Source organism: Ovis canadensis, chromosome 15 (assembly GCF_042477335.2).
Source record: "Ovis canadensis isolate MfBH-ARS-UI-01 breed Bighorn chromosome 15, ARS-UI_OviCan_v2, whole genome shotgun sequence".
NCBI classification, from domain to species: Eukaryota; Metazoa; Chordata; class Mammalia; order Artiodactyla; family Bovidae; genus Ovis; species Ovis canadensis.
In genome coordinates this window covers 57517181-57538307 of record NC_091259.1, presented here as the reverse complement: position 1 = coordinate 57538307, position 21127 = coordinate 57517181, and the positions used below count along the sequence as shown (strand labels likewise).

General features: G+C 38.9%; 2 protein-coding genes across 2 annotated transcripts; both read left to right on the top strand.

Annotated features, from left to right (window-relative positions):
• The first annotated feature begins 3356 nt into the window (after window positions 1–3356).
• On the top strand, window positions 3357–4301 carry LOC138420426 (olfactory receptor 51F2-like). Its single transcript, XM_069553634.1, has one exon. The coding sequence runs from the start codon at window positions 3357–3359 to the stop codon at window positions 4299–4301; it is 945 nt and encodes a 314-aa protein (XP_069409735.1).
• A 15623-nt stretch (window positions 4302–19924) lies between these two features.
• On the top strand, window positions 19925–20875 carry LOC138420457 (olfactory receptor 51F2-like). The gene has a single exon (XM_069553689.1). The coding sequence runs from the start codon at window positions 19925–19927 to the stop codon at window positions 20873–20875; it is 951 nt and encodes a 316-aa protein (XP_069409790.1).
• Window positions 20876–21127: the final 252 nt, after the last annotated feature.

Below are 21127 nucleotides of genomic sequence, written 5' to 3'. Positions count from 1 at the left end.
AGCCCTGGGATTTCTTTGGAAGGAAAGATGCCAAAGCTGACACTCCAGTACTTTGGCCACCTCATGGGAAGAGTTGACTCACTGGAAAAGACTCTGATGCTGGGAGGGATTGGGGGCAGGAGGAGAAGGGGACGACCGAGGATGAGATGGCTGGATGGCATCACTGACTCAATGGCCGTGAGTCTGAGTGAACTCCGGGAGATGGTGATGGACAGGGAGGCCTGGCATGCTGTGATTCATGGGATCGCAAAGAGTCGGACGTGACTGAGAGACTGAACTGAACTGAACTGAACTGAAGGTAATGTGCATTAGATGATATGACCCTAATGGCAGAAAGCAAAGAGGAACTAAAAAGGCTCTTGATGAAGGTGAAAGAGTAGAGTGAAAAAGCTGGCTTAAATTCAACATTCAAAAACTGAAATCATGGCATCCAGTCCCATCACTTGATAATGGGGAAAAAATGGAAACAGTGACAGACTTTATTTTCTCAGGCTCCAAAATCACTGCAAACAGTGACTGTAGTCATGAAATTAAACAAACAAACAAACAAACAAAACGCTTGCTCCTTGGAAGAAAAGCTATGACAAACCTAGACAGCATGTTAAAAATCAGAGACATCACTTTGACAACAAAGGTCCATATAGTCAAAGCTATGGTTTTTCAAGTAGTCATGTATGGATGTGAGAGTTGGACCATAAAGTAGGCTGAGTGCAGAAGTGATACTTGTGAATTACAGTGCTGAAAAAGACTGTCCATTGGACAGCAAGGAGATAAAACCAGTCAATCCTGAAGGATACCAACCCTGAATATTCATTGCAAGGACTGAAACTGAAGCTCCAATCTTTTGCCACCCAATGGGAAGAGCCAACTTATTGGAAAAGACTCTGATGCTGGGAAAGATTGAGGCAGGAGGAGAAAGAGATGACAGAGGATGAGATGGTTGGATGGCATCATCGACTCAACAGATATGCGTTTGAGCAAATTCCGGGAGATAGTGAAGGACCGGGAAGCCTTTGTGTCCACGGGGTCACAAAGAGTAGGATATGATTGAGCGACTAAACAACAACAAAATGACTTCAGAAAAATTTGTTTTTATCATCAGATCTAAATTTGAGCAAAGTTCAAGTATTAAAGATAAACACCAGGTTAATAGGAAAATTGTTAGTTTATCTCCTATATTACTACATACCAGTATGTTTACCTGAACTCTACTTCTCATTCAAAGGGATCTATATCAGAAACCACAAAATGCCTGATATTAAGTGCCTAGGGTCTATCAGTATTATCAGATGCAATTCAATTCAGTTATTCAATAGATACTCTTACACACTATTTTTCCTAGCTCTGAGATCAAAGGTCTGAGAAAAACTGATGAAGTCCTTGCATTTTCCTGGGGTTCATTTACACCTTACTAGCCCTGCCTCTTGGAGAAGGCAATGGCAACCCACTCCAGTACACTTGCCTGGAAAATCCCATGGACTGCGGAGCCTGGTGGGCTGCAGTCCATGGGGTTGCTAAGAGTTGGGCATGACTGAGTGACTTCACTTTCAATTTTCACCTTCATGCATTGGAGAAGGAAATGGCAACCCACTCCAGTATTCTTGCCTGGAGAATCCCAGGGACAGGGGAACCTGGTGGGCTGCCATCTCTGGGGTCTCACAGAGTTGGACACAACTGAAGTGACTTAGCGGTAGCAGCCCTGCCTCTGCTGTCTCAATAGAACGTGCTACTGGCTTTTCCTTAAATACTGCTATTCCCCAAGGACTTTTTTTCAGTCCTCCTTATGCTTAGATTTTATTTTTCTAAGATATTTTTCACTATTGTTGTGACTTCAACCCAGGTGTCAGCTTAACTCTCAATCAGTATTGTCAGGGCAGTAATACTTTGTTTAGAACGCAGGGGTAAGTACATATTCTAATTCCTGCAAGGCAAAGTGAGGCCTTTCTTGCAGCTGAGATCCAAGGGCTAACTCAAAATCCATGAATTTTAATTTTGTATGCATTTCCTCTTCAAATTTTCCACTCACTCTTTTAGTAAGTCCTCCAAATGCTACCTATATTGAACATTTTTCTCGCTTCTTCTCAAATGCTCTCTTCATCACAGGTTCTATAACCAGTCATTCCCACTGAAGTTGAAGCCACTCCTTGTTCATTTAGGCTGCAAAAAACTCATTAAATTAACTTACACAGGGATATTTGTTTTTCCCAAATCATGTATCAGCCATGTTGGAGTGCTAGGTCTGATTCTAATTCTGTTCCTTCCATATTGTCATTTTGTCAGTTATTTATTAATACATATTCGTTGAAGGAACACATTCATGAATGAGAGAGGATATGCACATACTTTAAAAACAAAGCATTCTTTCCACAGATAAAAATAGGGTATCAGAAAACTTAGGACACACTTAGAGGAACTTCTCTGATCCTAGAGATTTATTGATCTGAGTTGAGTATATGCTCATATCCTCAAACAGAGAAGATGGTTGAGAGTCATCATCCACCATCCGAATGGAGATGCATCCTGTCTTAATGAGGCTTTCTGAGGGTCCACAGCTCTACCTTCAAACCCCTCCATTCATTTTCAATATCACTTCTGTAATAATGGGATATTAAGAATCACACTTAGATAATTTTGCTCCAATTATTATCTGCTTGCAATGACTTCATTTGTTCTTGTTAAGGTTAACTTAAGCCCTATTTCTTCAGGGAGAATTTTCCTTAAATATTATCAGGTTCACAGTTACCACCTGAATAAATGCTTTACCAACTATATACATTGTAGTCTATTTGTACAGATTGAATGACTTTTCTTAGCATTTCACTTTTATCATTACCTCTTGCATATTGTATTCTGTAAAATATTTAATAGTATCTTAACTATACTGTTTTCATTGGATATGCAAAAACTTTTAATGGACCTCTTAAGGTTTTTGTCTTGGAAAATGAGAAGAGAAGAAGTAGGAAGAATTGCCTTTTGTGTTGTCTTAGATTTGTGTAAAAATATTCTCTCCGCCCATGACCATAAAATCATAGAAGTGGGAAATATCTTACCATTATCTAAACTAATCTCCTCTTATGTCTGTGTACATAGATATATACTGAAGCCTAGAGATAACAAGTGGGACGCTGGTAAAACTCAGCAGCTCTGGATTTAGTCCTCTGTTTCTTCCCCTGTCAACCAAGATTAACTCTAAGCCTAATAAGAGTAAATAATAATGCACTTACACTTAAGAACAAGACACAGTTCATTAGTGATTCTAAATTGTATGATATGTGGAAAGCATGAAATCATTTTTCTTCCCTGTTTTTGTAGGATTTGCTTGTTTTTCCCAGTGAAATTTGCCTCCTTCACTCATCATGCCATCCTTCAATCAGAGCATTTTCCACCCTACAGTCTTCTTTCTTACTGGCATCCCTGGTTTTGAAACCTACCATGCCTGGGTCTTCATCCCATTCTGCTGTCTCTATGTCATTGCTATCTCAGGGAATGGCATGATCTTGTTCATCATCATCACTGAGTCAAGCCTTCATGAGCCCATGTACTATTTCCTCTCCATGCTATCCTTCACAGACCTAGGACTATGCCTTTCCACACTGGTCACCATGGTGGGTATTTTCTGGTTCAACACTCGAGAAATCAGCTTTGATGCCTGCATTGGCCAAATGTTCTTCATCCATGGTTTCACATTCATGGAGTCCTCCGTCCTCCTTGCAATGGCCTTTGATCGCTATATTGCCATCTGTAACCCACTGAGATATGCCACAATCTTAACCAATTCAAGAATCATCAAAGTGGGCTTTGCAATTGTTATTAGGGGGACAACAGCTCTGATTCCTTTACTCTTGCTCCTTAAGCATCTGTCCTTCTGTGGAAGTCATGTTCTGCACCATTCATATTGCTTCCACCCTGATGTGATGAAGCTTTCATGCACAGACACCAAGATTAACAGTGCATTTGGCCTGGCCATTGTCATCTCTACCGCTGCCTTGGACTCTGTCTTGATCCTCCTCTCCTATGTCCTGATCATCCACTCCGTGCTCGGCATTGCCTCCTCAGAGGAGCAGAAAAAGGCCTTTGGAACGTGTGTATCCCACATAAGTGCCGTTGCCATCTTCTACGTCCCCATGATCAGTTTGTCACTCGTACATAGATTTGGGAAGCATGCCCCTCCCTTTGTGCATACTCTCATTGCCAACATTTATCTGCTCATCCCTCCTGTAACGAATCCCATAATCTACAGTGTGAAGACAAAGAAAATTCACAAGGCCATAGTCAAAATGGTTCTTTCTAAAAAAATTTAGAGCCATTTCCTGTGTATTCTTTCATTATGTTGTCTTCTCTGACTGATGTTTGATCATTCCCTAATGTAAGTTGCCACGATACATTAAAATATGTTTATACATGCTTTAATCTTCTGATGATCCAGTAACTTACTATATGCAGAGTTCTAAACAGAATTTTTTGAGAACAGGATGTATGTCTTGTGTATATGTAAGCCTCTCACAAGTACTGCACCTGGCATGGAATAGGATCATGCTTAAAATATGTCTGTAAAAGGACAAATTAAACCATGAGTGAGTGAAGTGAAGCTGCTCAGTCATGTCCAACTCTTTTCGACCCCGTGGATTGTAGCCTGCCAGGCTCCTCCATCTATGGGATTTTCCAGTCAAGAGTACTGGAGTGCATTGCCATTTCCTTCTCCAGGGGATCTTCCTGACCCAGGGATTGAACCCAGGTCTCCCCCACTGCAGGCAGACTCTTTACCATCTGAGCCACCAGGGAAGCCCCAATTTAAACCATAAATTGGAGTCAAAACAGTCTCAGCACCTTTAGTGAATGTAGCTATCAAGGCAAGTCTGATATAATTTTGATCAGTAGCAAAGTCTAATTTTCAACAATTCTCAGTTATTGGAAATGCTTACCATTCCCCCAAATAGAGGGTCATAAATAAACACAATAAACAAGAGGGAATGTGAATTAAAATGGTACTTTTCTAATTCTTAAAAGAGTTCTTCAGCCCCTTTGGTTAATTTTTTAGCACTTTAAGTATCTAATATCTAGTGATTCATCTTCTAAATATATGTCTAATTGGGGAAAGTGGGCAAGAATGTTATGATATGTTGTGAGATTCAACATGTTGTTATATGTTGTAATTTATATGATAATTACATCTGAAACTGTAACATCTATTTCTGATGTTGCATCTAATATGATGTTATCATCATATTATCTGACATGTACTTCAGATAATTACATCTGAAACTGAACATCTGCTTCAAAATATCTGAAAAATAAAACATGAACTATCATGAAAAAAGATATAGTATAGATAAACATATATATTAAGATAAAAGATTAAAATATAGTGTACTTATCACTGTTGTGTGTATATTTCATTTGAATATACACAAGTGTACACGTACATACATGGAGCACATTTGTTATAAAGGTATGGAAAGATATGTTCCAAATGTCAAAGTTAGTTATTTTTTTATAATTGAATATTGGCTTAGTTATACTTTTTCTTTACTTCCTGTACTTTAAAAATGATCAATAATGAGGTTTTTGTTGTTGCTATTTTTTAACTACAGATAGCAAAATGATCAACTTCCATTTAACAGCTCTCTAACAACACACAATTTGTTTGTTCTTCACTTTCCACAGGCTCTTTGTTACCAAGGGTCTTCGTAGTCTGTCTTCATACTGCCCACTAGATACATTTAGAATATGACATCTACTTTCTATTTCCATGGGATTCCCTGGTAGCTCAGAGGGCAAAGCATCTGCCCACAATGTGGGGGGCCCAGGTTCGATCCCTGGGTTGGGAAGATCCCCTGGAGAAGGAAATGGCAACCCTCTCCAGTACTCTTGCCTAGAATTAAAGATATTAAAATTAAAAAAAAAAAGAAAAACACCAAAAAAAAAAGTATAAAAAGGTATAAATCAAAAAAAGAAAAAAAAGAAAAAAAAAAAGAAAATTCCATGGATGGAGGGGCCTGGTGGGCTATAGCCCATGGGGTCACAGAGTCAGACATGACTGGGCGACTTCTCTTCTTGTTGTTTCCATTTCCATTGCATCCTTCACTGCTCTCAGTGTGGTCCAGTATCGGGGCATCAAAAACACTTGAAATTCTTTTATTAAGAGCAGATTGCTCAGCTCCCCTCATCTCCCACAGAAGTACTTAGACGCTCCTCGGATGGAGTACAAGAATTTGCATTTTAACAAGTTACCTATAGAATATCACATATATTGCAGTAACACTTTTATAAGAGGTTTTCACGTTTGAATAACATCATGATTAACCCTAACCCTTCAGTTCAGTTCAGTCGCTTAGTCCTGTCCGACTCTTTGCGACCCCATCAGTCGCAGCACCCCAGGCCTCCCCGTTCATCACCATCTCCCGGAGTTCACTCAGACTCACGTCCATTGAGTCCGAGATGCCATCCAGCCATCTCATCCTCGGTCGTCCCCTTCTCCTCCTGCCCCCAATCTCCCCCAGCATCAGAGTCTTTTCCAATGAGTCAACACTTCGCATGAGGTGGCCAAAGTACTGGAGTTTCAGCTTTAGCATCATTCCTTCCAAAGAAATCCCAGGGCTGATCTCCTTCAGAATGGACTGGTTGGATCTCCTTGAAGCCCAAGTGACTCTCAAGAGTCTTCTCCAACACCACAGTTCAAAAGCATCAGTTCTTCAGCGCTCAGCCTTCTTCACAGTCCAACTCTCACATCCATACATGACTACTGGAAAAACCAGAGCCTTGACTAGATGAACCTTAGTCGGCAAAGTAATGTCTCTGCTTCTGAATATGCTATCTAGGTTGGTCACAACTTTCCTTCCAAGGAGTAAGCGTCTTTTATTTTATTTTTATTATTATTATTTTTTAATAATTTCTATATTTTTTTATTAGGAAGCCTTGTTCTTTCTTTTTTTTTTATTAGTTTTTTATTTTTTTAATTTTAAAATCTTTAATTCTTACATGTGTTCCCAAACATGAACCCCCCTCCCACTTCCCTCCCCATAACATCTCTCTGGGTCATCCCCATGCACCAGCCCCAAGCATGCTGTATCCTGCATCAGACATAGACTGACGATTCAATTCTTACATGATAGTATACATGTTAGAATGCCATTCTCCCAAATCATCCCACCCTCTCCCTCTCCCTCTGAGTCCAAAAGTCCGTTATACACATCTGTGTCTTTTTTCCTGTCTTGCATACAGGGTCGTCATTGCCATCTTTCTAAATTCCAGATATATGTGTTAGTATACTGTATTGGTGTTTTTCTTTCTGGCTTACTTCACTCTGTATAATCGGCTCCAGTTTCATCCCTCTCATCAGAACTGATTCAAATGAATTCTTTTTAATGGCTGAGTAATACTCCATTGTGTATATGTACCACAGCTTTCTTATCCATTCATCTGCTGATGGACATTTAGGTTGTTTCCATGTCCTGGCTATTATAAACAGTGCTGCGATGAACATTGGGGTACATGTGTCTCTTTCAATTCTGGTTTCCTCAGTGTGTATGTCCAGCAGTGGGATTGCTGGGTCATAAGGTGGTTCTATTTGCAATTTTTAAGGAATCTCCACACTGTTCTCCATAGTGGCTGTACTAGTTTGCATTCCCACCAACAGTGTAGGAGGGTTCCCTTTTCTCCACACCCTCTCCAGCATTTATTGCTTGCAGATTTTTGGATCGCAACCATTCTGACTGGTGTGAAGTGGTACCTCACTGTGGTTTTGATTTGCATTTCTCTAATAATGAGTGATGTTGAGCATCTTTTCATGTGTTTGTTAGCCATCCGTATGTCTTCTTTGGAGAAGTGTCTATTTAGTTCTTTGGCCCATTTTTTGATTGGGTCGTTTATTTTTCTGGAATTGAGCTGCAGAAGTTGCTTATATATTTTTGAGATTAGTTGTTTGTCAGTTGCTTCATTTGCTATTATTTTCTCCCATTCAGAAGGCTGTCTTTTCACCTTGCTTATATTTTCCTTTGTTGTGCAGAAGCTTTTAATTTTAATTAGATCCCATTTGTTTATTTTTGCTTTTATTTCCAGAATTCTGGGAGGTGGATCATAGAGGATCCTGCTGTGATTTATGTCTGAGAGTGTTTTGCCTATGTTCTCCTCTAGGAGTTTTATAGTTTCTGGTCTTACATTTAGATCTTTAATCCATTTTGAGTTTATTTTTGTGTGCGGTGTTAGAAAGTGATCTAGTTTCATTCTTTTACAAGTGGTTGACCAGTTTTCCCAGCACCACTTGTTAAAGAGATTGTCTTTACTCCATTGTATATTCTTGCCTCCTTTGTCAAAGATAAGGTGTCCATATGTGTGTGGATTTATCTCTGGGCTTTCTATTTTGTTCCATTGATCTATATGTCTGTCTTTGTGTCAGTACCATACTGTTTTGATGACTGTGGCTTTGTAGTAGAGCCTGAAGTCAGGCAAGTTGATTCCTCCAGTTCCATTCTTCTTTCTCAAGATTGCTTTGGCTATTAGAGGTTTTTTGTATTTCCATACAAATCTTGAAGGCTGCAGTCACCATCTGCAGTGATTTTGGAGCCCCAAAAATAAAGTCTGACACTGTTTCCACTGTTTCCCCATCTATTTCCCATGAAGTGATGGGACCGGATGCCATGATCTTTGTTTTCTGACTGTTGAGCTTTAAGCCAACTTTTTCACTCTCCACTTTCACTTTCATCAAGAGGTTTTTTAGTTCCTCTTCACTTTCTGCCATAAGGGTGGTGTCATCTGCATATCTGAGATTATTGATATTTCTCCCGGCAATCTTGACCCTAACCCTTAGCTATAGTCTTTAATCATTTTTCTCTCTCTGACTGAAACCTCCACCTCCTCTCTTTGATTTTTTAAGTTTTAAAATATATTTTCATTTTATTATTTTTTCCTGGTATTGCTGTTTTGTCCCCTTCTTTCAGGTGGCATTAAAGAAATCTTTTTGTTACAGCTAGTTAGGCCTCTCTTCCCTGATTGATTTGAAACTGTTCATTTTCCTTCCAGTTTTACAGAGAAGTAATTGACACACAGCACTGTGTAAGGTTAATGTTTACATCTTAATAATTTAGCTTACATACACCATGAAATGATTACCCCAGTAAGTTGGTGAACAATAACACCTCATACAGGTATAATGATAAAGAAATTTAAAGGAAATGTTTCCCTTGTGATGAAAACCCAGAATTATTCTTTTAACAACTTCATAGATAACACTCAGAAGTGTTAATTATATATATCATGTTGTAGATTACATCCCTAGTACTTTTTATCATCTAACTGGAAGCTTATATTTTTGATTGCCTTCATCCAATCCCCATGTCTGGTGACCCCGAAATGCTTTCTTATTCTATGAGAGTGTTTGGTTTTGAAGTAGAATTGACCTATAACAGTATGTTAATTCCTGCTACACAGCATAGTGATTTGATATTTCCATAAAATCATCATGATAAGTCTACTTCCTGTCTGTCACCATTCGAAGATGTTATATAATTATTGGCTATATTCCCCCACTGATGCTGAAGCTCCATTGCTTTGGCCACCTGATGTGAAGAGCCAACTCTTTGGGAAAGACCCTGATTCTGGAAAAGATTGAAGACAGGAAGAGAAGGGGACAACAGAGGATGAGATGGTTGGGTGGCATCACTGACTCAATGGACATGAGTTTGAGCAAGCTCTGGACGATGGTTGAAGGACAGAGAAGCCTGGTGTACTGTAATTCATGCAGAACTGGACATGACTGAATAACTGAAAAACAATATTCCCCATGGTGTATATTTCATACCTTTGACTCATCTATCTTATATCTGAAATCTCCCTCACCAATTTCTTAATTTCTCTCTTCTATTTCTCTTCCCCCCTGACCCTCACACCCATTCCCTCTGGCAATTACCTATTTGTTTTCTATATTTATGAATCAGTTTTGATTCATTATGTTTGTTCATTTAAAATTTTTTTAGATTTCACATGTAAATGAAATTATATTGTATTTTTCTTCTTTTTTTTTTTTAGTTTTTTATTTTTTAAATTTTAAAATCTTTAATTCTTACATGCATTCCCAAACATGAACCCCCCTCCCACCTCCCTCCCCATAACATCTTTCTGGGTCATCCCCATGCACCAGCCCCAAGCATGCTGCATCCTGCGTCAGACATAGACTGGGGATTCAATTCACATGATAGTATACATGTTAGAATGTCATTCTCCCAAATCATCCCACCCTCTCCCTCTCCCTCTGAGTCCAAAAGTCCGTTATACACATCTGTGTCTCTTTCCCTGTCTTGCATACAGGGTCGTCATTGCCATCTTCCTAAATTCCATATATATGTGTTAGTATACTGTATTGGTGTTTTTCTTTCTGGCTTACTTCACTCTGTATAATCGGCTCCAGTTTCATCCATCTCATCAGAACTGATTCAAATGAATTCTTTTTAACGGCTGAGTAATACTCCATTGTGTATATGTACCACAGCTTTCGCTTAACATAATACATTTTGTGTCCATTCCACTGCCTGACTATACACCTCTAAACTGAAATTATATTTTAACCAGTTGTTTCTTATGCATGATACTCTGTGCACATCACTGTATCAGACAATAAGAGGATTCATAGTTGGTGGTCTCTTTCTATAGGAAGAACATGTAGTAAAGGGAAAATCATTAACCCAGGAAACACTTAGGCCTATATCCTGTTTCTAAATATATACTATTTAACAGAAGAGACCAAGCACATATTCAAGTATAAGCAATAAAAGTAGAAATATCATGATTCAAATTTCATGGATGCTCAGTGAAAGTATTGAAAGTGGAGAACCATATTTTTCACTGTATTTTAAAATAAATGTGTTAAAGAAAGTTCCCATGAAATTAACATACACTGTAGTAAGAAAGATGACTCAAGGTGTGTGAATTATATATGATTTTGTATAGTGTAGTCATGTGTGTTGTTGTGTTAGTAGCTCAGTCATGTCTGACTCTGCAACCCCATGGACTGTAGCCTGCCACGTTCCTCAGTCCATGGAATTATCCAGGCAAAAATACTGAAGTGGGTAGCCCTTCTCCAGGGGATCTTCCTGACCCAGGGATAGAACCTACATCTCTTGCATTGCAAGCAGATTCTTTACCATCTGAGCCACAGGGAAGCCCATAGTCATATGTAAAGTAACACAATCCATTTTAAAGTATACAAGTTTTTTTTTCTTTTTTTTAGTATAAATTTATTTATTTTAATTGGAGGTTAATTGCTTTACAATATTATATTGGTTTTGCCATACATCAACATGAATCTGCCACAGGTGTACACATGTTCCCCATCCTTAACCCCCCTCCCACCTCCCTCCCCATACCATCCCTCTGGGTTGTCCCAGTGCACCAGCCCCAAGCATCCAGTATCAATTCACAGAAAATTTCCTTAGGATAGTCTTTATTTTTCCTTACAGGAAATATTTTTCTGTTAGCTATGTTTTTTTCTGTGAATTGAATGTCATCAACTAGAGACAGGTCTACACATTTTTATAGCTTTTGTATTTATTTATAGACTTTATGAAACAATGCTTTTTTGAGATTATCTGAGCAATGCTAAAAATAATAGCCTGGTTGGAAAATGATGCAAAATTTGAAAGAGTACTTACTCTATCAAGTATTCTGCTGAGACCTCATAAGCTAATTGAGGATCTGTTTGAGAATGTTTCCTAAATTGACATTTCTGTATAACTGAGAGATTGTGGCCTAGAGGAAAAATATTATATTCTTATCATTCAGGTTGATACTGCACCAAGCAGGGAACTGCAGCATGTTATTGAGCCCCAAATAAGATGCCTGAAATCTTCAGTTACTTCATAAGGATGTGTAGAAATGTGTTTTTCTAGGAAAGGAGAAAGATTTGATTGCATACCTAGCAATTTCTATTACGTTATTCAGATACAAATGCTTTAGAATGCCTGCAAGGTCTTCTGCAACAGGGATCCTGCCTCCCTGTTTAGGTTCACTTGCCACGTGCTGTCCCGCCTGCACCCAGGGGTCCAAGCATGCTGAATATGCTGTTAGTCACTTTTCTTTTTCTTGTACTCTGTTCTTCCTTGTCTCCTGACAAACTTGGTGCTGACCCTCCTACAGGATAAATATATGTCTTTCGATGCCTTCACAATAAATATGCCCAGTTGTCATCATGTTTATGGCTATTTCTTCACTGGACTTTCAGCATTGAGAGGAAAATGACTCGGTTCTTACTCCCTGCATTAACAGCGCAAAACCCTGGCGTGTGATACATACTTAACATGCTTTATAAAGAATTAATGACATTTTAAAGAAAAATAAATGGAAAGTATTGTTAGGAATGTACAAAATTCACAGGAGATACTGGAGGCTGATATATTTATCAGCTGGGTGTGGAGTAGTGTGGGGTCAAGGGTGAGGCTATACATAGACCAAGTGGTTTGTTTTGGATTTTTTACTCACAAATTTACTTTTAACAAACATTTACTGGGATACAAATTCAAGGAATGATCATACTAGTCCCTGTATAGAAATGACTAAAATAAGTTTGATGAAGTAGATAGGGAAGGCAGCCCTGAGGGAGAATGAACACTTGGGAAGCTTCATACTCTGGGGCCATAAAAATGTCCACTAGGATTTTTCTAAATAAGAGATTTCATACACTCTACATCTTAGCTGCTTATATATGCCGCCAATCCCTGAGTAGTAAACCTCCCCGCCTCCTGAGACCCCTTCCTGAAAAACAGGGCAGGAAAGAATTTACCTCCATACTGCGTAAGTAGGATTGCTATGTTCAGAGAAAAAGATGAGATTTTACCCACACTGGCTTCTTTAAGAATGAGGAAGGTTTTAACTGCAAAAAGTACTTTTGGTGTCCAAGGAAATTTGTATTTCTGAGGACATAATATTTCTAACCGAGGGTGGGGGATGGTTTCCATTGGTCTTTGGACCATATGTCTTGCTGTTTAGAATGATTTGTAAGCATGTTCTGGCAATTGTGAGTTTTCTGGTCAATTGTACCACATTTCAAAACCACGTGCAAGGCCAGCTGGCACTATTACTACCATTCACCTCTCATCTCCATACTCATTTACCATTATTAAATGTCTCCCAAGGACTAGTTATTAAATGTTTACAAATGTTATTTTATTTAATCCTTACAAATTAATGCTTTGATAAGCTACCCATTTCTCAGGAGAAGAAACTTATGTTCAGTGTTCACTTGGAGAACCTCATCTAGTTGTTGGTAGGGCCAGCATTTGAACCTAGGCTTGCCTGACCTGACAGCCATATTAGTATCTTTCTGTAGTTAAAGGAGAGAGAGAAGTCAAGGTATTCAAGTCTAGAACTTGCAGCATACTCTGACAGTGAGACTGGAATATTACCTTCTTGTAAGGAGAAAATTACTATCAATAAATGGAAGGAAGCATATGAAAGTTTACCCTACAGTATTAGGACAGAGTCTTCCATTGAAAAATCTGATATGCACGTGTGTGCACACACATACACACACACACACACTCACTCATTTTGTGGCAATGAAGGAGAGTTCAGTGAGATTTCTTTGTCAGCTTACAACTCTTGGATTTAATTTATATCAAGAAGCATGGATTTTCTTCCTGCACTGGACATCATAGTACAAAGTAATGGGAATATAATGATGAATAAGCAAAAATCCACCTTCCAGTAGATAATTTTTGTTGGAGACACATATTTTCAAATAACCCACAATGGCATAACCACAATTCTAGGTGCTGAAATACAAAAGGATGTGACTCTAGTGGAAATTTTTTCTTCTGACTTGGCTTGGAGAAAGTGATGCCACCAAATATTTTCTAATGTAACTATTTAATGTTAAATGTGAGATGAATTTACAAATTGCATTGCAGCAAGTAGTGGGTCTAAAGTATGTTGGCTAGTTCAAAAGAGAAGAGGTGGCCCATCAGTTAAAACAATATGAAAAATTTGCGGGTAGTTTGGTGAAGTAGAAAAAGCCTAGGTTAACTATATTAAAAGGTTCCTGGGGCAGCAAAGAGGCTTGGTGGCAAAGTAGACTGGGGAGATCCTTGACTGCTATAAAAAAGAGATAAAGAGTTTTGACCTCATTTTGAAGGCAATCAAGAGCTTTGTGGAGTGACATGGAGGTGTATTTTTGATAGATCATTTTGGCATCAATATGGAGAACATCTGGAAACTCAGGGCAAGGAAATTACTTATGAGAATTTTGCTAAATTCTGGAAAAATTGATGAGAGTGTTATGTCAAGTGATGGTGAAGGAGCTGGAAAATAAGGATAGTCAATCAAAGAATACTGAGGAAGGTGTAGTTTGAGTTTGAGTGGAGCTATGAATGTGGTGGGACACCACTTAGGGAGCTTCAGTTCAGTTCAGTCACTCAGATGTGTCCGACCCCATGAATCGTAGCATGCCGGGCCTCCCTGTCCATCACCAACTCCCAGAGTCTACCCAAACTCATGTCCATTGAGTCGGTGATGTCATCCAACCATCTCATCCTCTGTCATCCTCTTCCTGCCTTCAATCTTTCCCAGCATCAAGGTCTTTTCTAAGGAGTGAATTCTTTGCATCAGGTGGCCAAAGTCTTGGAGTTTCAGCATCAGTCCTTCCAATGAATATTCAGGACTGATTTTCAGCCAGCAGGAAAATGGAGACCTGAACACTACATCACAAGCAATCACTCTTGCCTATAACTTGAACGAGTCTGGAAGAGGACACTGAGCTCCAGATGAGAAGACAGGGATGACTGAAACCTCAAAAAGGAACCAGACTTCAACTATAGGCATGAACCATTAAAGAGGTGGAAACCTTTAAAGAGAGGTGAGGGCAGACAAATATTCAATAAGTGGTTCATGAAGAGAAGGAGAAACTAACAGTGAGACAAGGTTATTAAGAAAAAGTTTCTTTTTCTTTATTTCTTCCCTTTCTCCCTTCCTTCCTCCCTCCCTGCCTTCTGCCCTCTCTTTTTAAAAAATTTCTCAAAAAATTGCTTAGGTTGAGGAAGAAATTGGAATATTTACAGAATGTGGTAATGCTACAAATGAAAGAGAATGAGACTTTTAAAAAAGAAAGAGGGAAAACTGTTGGAATTATTTCATAGTACAAAAATAGTTCTATATATTCACTTTTTCCTTAGTGTTTAGAAGAAAAAAACACCTATATTCCTTACCCTTTTACTGGTGAAAAGATAATTTGATACTGGGTCCCTGTTACCTTTAAATACTACTTATTAATATTTTTGTATTTCACAGTTTAGTGGCATTTTGAAAATATCTGAAGCTACAAACTTTTGATGTGCTTAAAATTTTTTCACGGTGGTTTTAACTTATTAAATCCTGCACAAGTAATCTTCCTGTTCTCAAGGAATCCTTTTTTTTTTCCTAATACTTCTGCTATACAACTTTCTAATATTTGAGACAGATAATACTTCCATCTCCTCTCAGAAATCAGGTAATAAACTACGTGGATAAGTGGGGAGGGATATGCAACTTTTATTGAAGCATAGTTGATTTATAATGTTGTGTTGGTTTCAGGCAATACAGCAAAGTGATCCTGTTATACATATATGTATATATTCTCATTCAGATTCTTTTCCATTATAGGTTATTGCAAGATACTGAATATAGTTCTTTACACTATATAGTAGGTGCTTGTTTATCTGTTTTATATATAGTATTGTACATTTGTTAATCCCAAACTCTTAATTTATCCCTAGCCCACTTTCCCCTTTGGTAACCATAATTATTTTTTGTTTCTGTGAGTCTCTTTCTGTTTTGCAAATAGGTTTATCTGTATCATTTTGGTGAATTTTGCATTGTAGTTGAGTGCCCTCCTGAACTTTTCACATACATTAATTTAATCCTCAAAATCATCCTTTGGGTTATGTATATCATGATTACTTTAGAGAGAAAGAAATTCAGACAGTTTAGTAACTTATCATATAGTTAGTTAACTCAGCCAATAAATATATTCATCTATGTTTGAGTACATCAAAGTTTAAAATGAGAAATCCTAAAAAATGTATTGACATGCCAAAAAATTAACATGAAAATACCCATAATTTGGAGAGCCTCTATACTCAGATTGTTCTGTTTGTAACTGTCTCAATTGCTTATACTAGCTATATGTTGTGAAAGTTAAAAAGGTACAGTTCAAGTTATGATATTGCAAATAGACTGTATATTTATATATGATATTATCACAACCACTAGTAGGGACTCAACAAAAGTTAGCTGTTTATTAAGATTGGAGATATTCACCCTGGTTGAAAAGAAGTATCCAGGGAATGAAGAAAGGATTTCTTTTGGGGGCCACCAAAAGCTAACTTACTTTATTTACCATATTCAGAATCACTGCGTGTATTGTTCGCTGCTGATCTGATCTAAATTCCACTTAATTCTATAAACAGGTTTTAACAAATATTTAATGATTGTGTATCACATGAATTCAGGAAGTGATGGGTATAATCTCATTTAGCAGACATATGATTTAAATAAGACGGGTTGTTACGAGATGTGTTTGTGTACAAACTCTATATTCTTGTGTAATTGTTCATTTTATGTTTTCTGGGATTTTACTAAATGTGATCTTATTTTTATTTTTTAAAATCAATCTTCATGAGCTCTTTATATAATATGGATACTGCCTTGGAATACAAAATGAAGCAGGGCAAACGCTAACAGAGTTTTGTCAAGAGAATGCACCGGTCATGACGAACACCCTCTTCCAGCAACAGAAAAGACAGCTCTACACATGAATAACACCAGATGGTCAATAAAAAAATCAGACAAATTATATTCTTTGCAGCCAAAGATGGAGAATCTCCATAGAACCATCAAAAATAAGAATGGGAGCTGACTGTGGATGAAATCATGAATTCATTATTGCAAAAGTCAGACTTAAATTGAAGAAAGTAGGGAAAATCACTAGGCAATTCAAGTATCAGTTCAGTTCAGTTCAGTCCCTCAGTTGTGTCTGACTCTTTGCGACCCCATGGACTGCAGCACACTAGGCTTCCCTGTCCATTTTCAACTCCCGCAGCTTGCTCAAACTCATGTCCATCGAGTCGCTGACGCCATTCAACCGTCTCATCCTCTGTTGTCCCCTTCTCCTCCTGCTTTCAGTCTTTCCCAGCATCAGGCTCTTTTCAAATGAGTCAGATCTTCACATCAGGTGGCCAAAGTATTGGAGTTTCAGCTTCAGCATCAGTCATTCCAATGAATATTCAGGACTGATTTCCTTTAGGATGAACTGGTTGGATCTCCTTGCAGTCCAAGGGACTCTCAAGAGTCTTCTCCAACACCACAGTTCAAAAGCATCAACTCTTTGGCGCTCAGTTTTCTTTATAGTCCAACTCTCACATCCATACATGACTCCTGGGAAAACCATAAATTTGACTAGATGGACTTTTGTTGATAAAGTAATGTCTCTGCTTTTTAATATGTGGTCTACGTTGGTCATAGCTTTTCTTCCAAGGAGCAAGTGTCTTTTAATTTCATGGCTGCAATCACCATCTGCAGTGGTTTTGGAGCCCAAGAAAATAAAGTCTCTCACTGTTTCCATTGTTTCTCCATCTATTCTCCATGAAGTGATGGGAGCAAATGCATGATCTTAGTTTTCTGATTGTTGAGTTTTAAGCCAATTTTTTCACCCTCCTCTTTCACTTTCATCAAGAGGCTCTTTAGTTCTTCACTTTCTGCCATAAGGGTGGTGTCATCTGCATATCTGAGGTTGTTGATATTTCTCCCAGCAATCTTGATTCCAGCTTGTGCTTCATCCAGCCCTGCATTTTACATGATGTACTCTGCATATAAGTTGAATAAGCAGGGTGACTCTGCATTCAGATAGGTATATCTTTCCTTTTCTCCTTTGGCTTTAGCTGCTCTTCTTTATTAATGTATGACTAAAATCAAATCCCTATGATTATAAAGTTGAAGTGACAAATAGATTCAAGGGGTTGGTTTTGACAGACAGAGTGCCTGAAGAACTATGGACAAATGTTCCTAACATTGTATAAGAGGCAGTGATCAAAATCATTCTGAAGAAAAAGAAATGCAAAAAAGCAAAACAGTTGTCTGAGGATGACTTAGAGATAATTGAGAAAAGAACAGAAGAGAATAGCACAGGAGAAAGGGGAAGACGAACCCAAGTGAGAGCAGAGTTACAGAGAATAGCAAGGGGAGATAAGAAGACCTTCTTCAGTGAACACTGAAAAGAAATAGAGGAAAATAATAGAATGGGAATTACTAGAGATCTCCTCAAGAAAATTGGAGACACTAAGGGAACATCTTATCAAAGATGAGCACAATTAATGACTAAAATGGCAAGGACCTAACAGAAGCAGGAGAGATTAAGCAGAACTGGCAAGAATATACAGAAGAACTAAACAAGAACATCCTAATGACCCAGATAATAACTATAGTGTGGTCGCTTATCTAGAGCCAGACATCCTATAGTGTGAAGTCAAGTGGGCCTTAGGAAGCATTACTATGAACAAAGCTACTGGAGGCGATGCAATTCCAGCTGAGCTGTTTCAAATCTTAAAAGATGATGCTGTGAAACTGCTGCATTCAATATGCTAGCAAATTTGGAAAACTCAGCAATGGCCACAGGCCTGGAAAAGGCCAGTTTTCATTCCAGTTCCAAAGAAAGGCAGTGTCAAAACTGTTCAAACTACCATACAATTTCACTCATCTCACATGCTAGCAAAGTAATGCTCAAAATCCTTCAAGCTAGGCTTCAACGTACATGAACTAAGAAATTCCAGATGTACAAGCTGGATTTATAAAAAGCAGAAGAACCAGAGATCAAATTGCCAATACCCTTTGGATCATAGGGGGAAAAAAAAAAAGGACTTTCAGAAAAACAACTACTTCTGCTTCATTGACAATGCTAAAGCTTTTGCCTCTGTGGATAACAATAAACTGTGGAAAATTCTTAAAGAGATGGGAACACCAGACCACCTGACCTGCCTCTTGAGAAATCTGTATGCAGGACAAGAAGCAACAGTTAGAACCAGATATGGAAAAACAGACTGGTTCAAAATTGGGAAAGGAGTATACCAAGGCTGTATATCATCACCCTGCTTATTTAACTTATATGCAGAGTACATCATTGAAATGCTGGGCTGGATAAGTCACATGCTGGAATCAAGATTGCCAGGAGAAATATCAATAGTCTCAGATATGCAGGTGATACCACTCTAATGGCATAAAGTAAAGAGGAACTGAAGAGCTTCCTGATGAAGGTGAAAGAGGAGAGTGAAAAAAATGGCTTAAAATTCAGCGTTCAAAATACTAAGTTCATGGCATCTGGCTCCATCACTTCATGGCAAATAGATGGGGAAAAATAGAAACATGGGCAAGTTTATTATCTCTGGCTCCAAAATCACTGTGGACAGTAACTGTAGCCTCAAAATTAAAAGACACTTGCTCCTTGGAAGAAAAGCTATGACAAACCTAGACAGTGTATTAAAAAGCAGCAAGGAGGTTAAACCAGTCGATCCTAAAGGAAATCAACCCTGAATATCCTTTGGAAGGTGTGATGCTGAAGCTCCAATACATTGGCCACCTGATGCAAATAGCCAACTCATTGGAAATAATCCTGATGCTGGGAAAGATTGAAGGCAGGATGAGAAGGTGGTGACAGAAAATGAGATGGTTGGATGGCATCATTGACTCAATGGACTTGAGTTTGAGCAAACTCTGGGAGATGGTAAAGGAGAGGGAAGCCTGGCGTGCTGCAGTCCATGACATTGCAATGTCGGATATGACTGAGCAGCTGAATAACAACTGTCTTTTATAAATGTTTACTTGTGAAATAATTTTATGTGAATGCATAGTAAGTGAATGAATACAATTTATCATTTTAGGACACTCAGATTAAATACTTCAGCTTGAGTTCAACATGTCAGCTTTCAAAAATACCACATCCTCTTCCATCATTTTCCTGCTGACGGGTGTTCCCGGGCTGGAAGCCTTCCACACCTGGATCTCCATTCCCTTCTGCTTTCTCTATGCAACTGCTCTCTCAGGAAACAGCGTGGTTCTCTTTGTCATCATCACTCAGCCCAGCCTCCACGAGCCCATGTATTATTTTCTCTCCATGCTGTCCACCACTGACCTTGGCTTGTCTGTATCCACTCTGGTCACCATGCTGGGTATCTTCTGGTTCAATGCCAGGGAGATCAGCTTTAATGCCTGCTTGTCACAGATGTTTTTCATTCAACTTTTCACTGTCATGGAATCTTCAGTGTTGTTGGCCATGGCCTTTGATCGATTTGTGGCTATCTCCAATCCTCTTAGATATGCCAGTGTCTTAACTGATCTTAAAATAGCACAGACTGGAGTAGCGGTCGTCACCAGGGGGACCCTAATACTGACTCCTATGGTGGTGCTCCTTAGGCGCTTGTCCTATTGCCGCAGCCGCGTGCTCCACCACTCCTACTGTTTCCACCCTGGTGTGATGAAGCTCTCGTGCACAGACACCAGGCTCAACAGCGTGGTTGGTCTGACAGCCCTGATCACCACTGCTGGGGTGGACTCGATCTTCATTCCCCTCTCTTATCTTTTGATTATCAGGACTGTCTTCAGCATAGCATCCTCAGAAGAGAGGAAGAAAGCCTTCAGCACATGCATCTCTCATCTTGGTGCTGTTGCTGTATTCTATATTCCATTGATCAGCCTGTCTTTTGTTCACAGATTTGGGAAACGGGCCCCACCATATGTACATACTCTGATTGCAAATGCCCACCTGTTGATCCCCCCTGTAATGAACCCCATCATCTACAGTGTGAAGACCAAACAGATACGCAGAGCTGTGCTAAAAGTTCTCCATACCACTGAAACAAAGAAGTAGATGTATTTCTCAATTTTTTTTCTAGTCCTGGGCATCATAAAAAGTGAAAGTCACTCAGTCCTGTGTCCGACTGTTTGTGATACCATGAACTGTAGCCTGCAAGGCTCCTCTGTCCATGGAATTCTCCAGACCAGAATACTGGAGTGGGTAGCCATTCCCTTCTCAAGGGGATCTTCCTGACCCAGGAATCGAACTGGGGTCTCCTGCATTGCAGGCGGATTCTTTACCAGCTGAGCTACCAGGGAAGCCCAT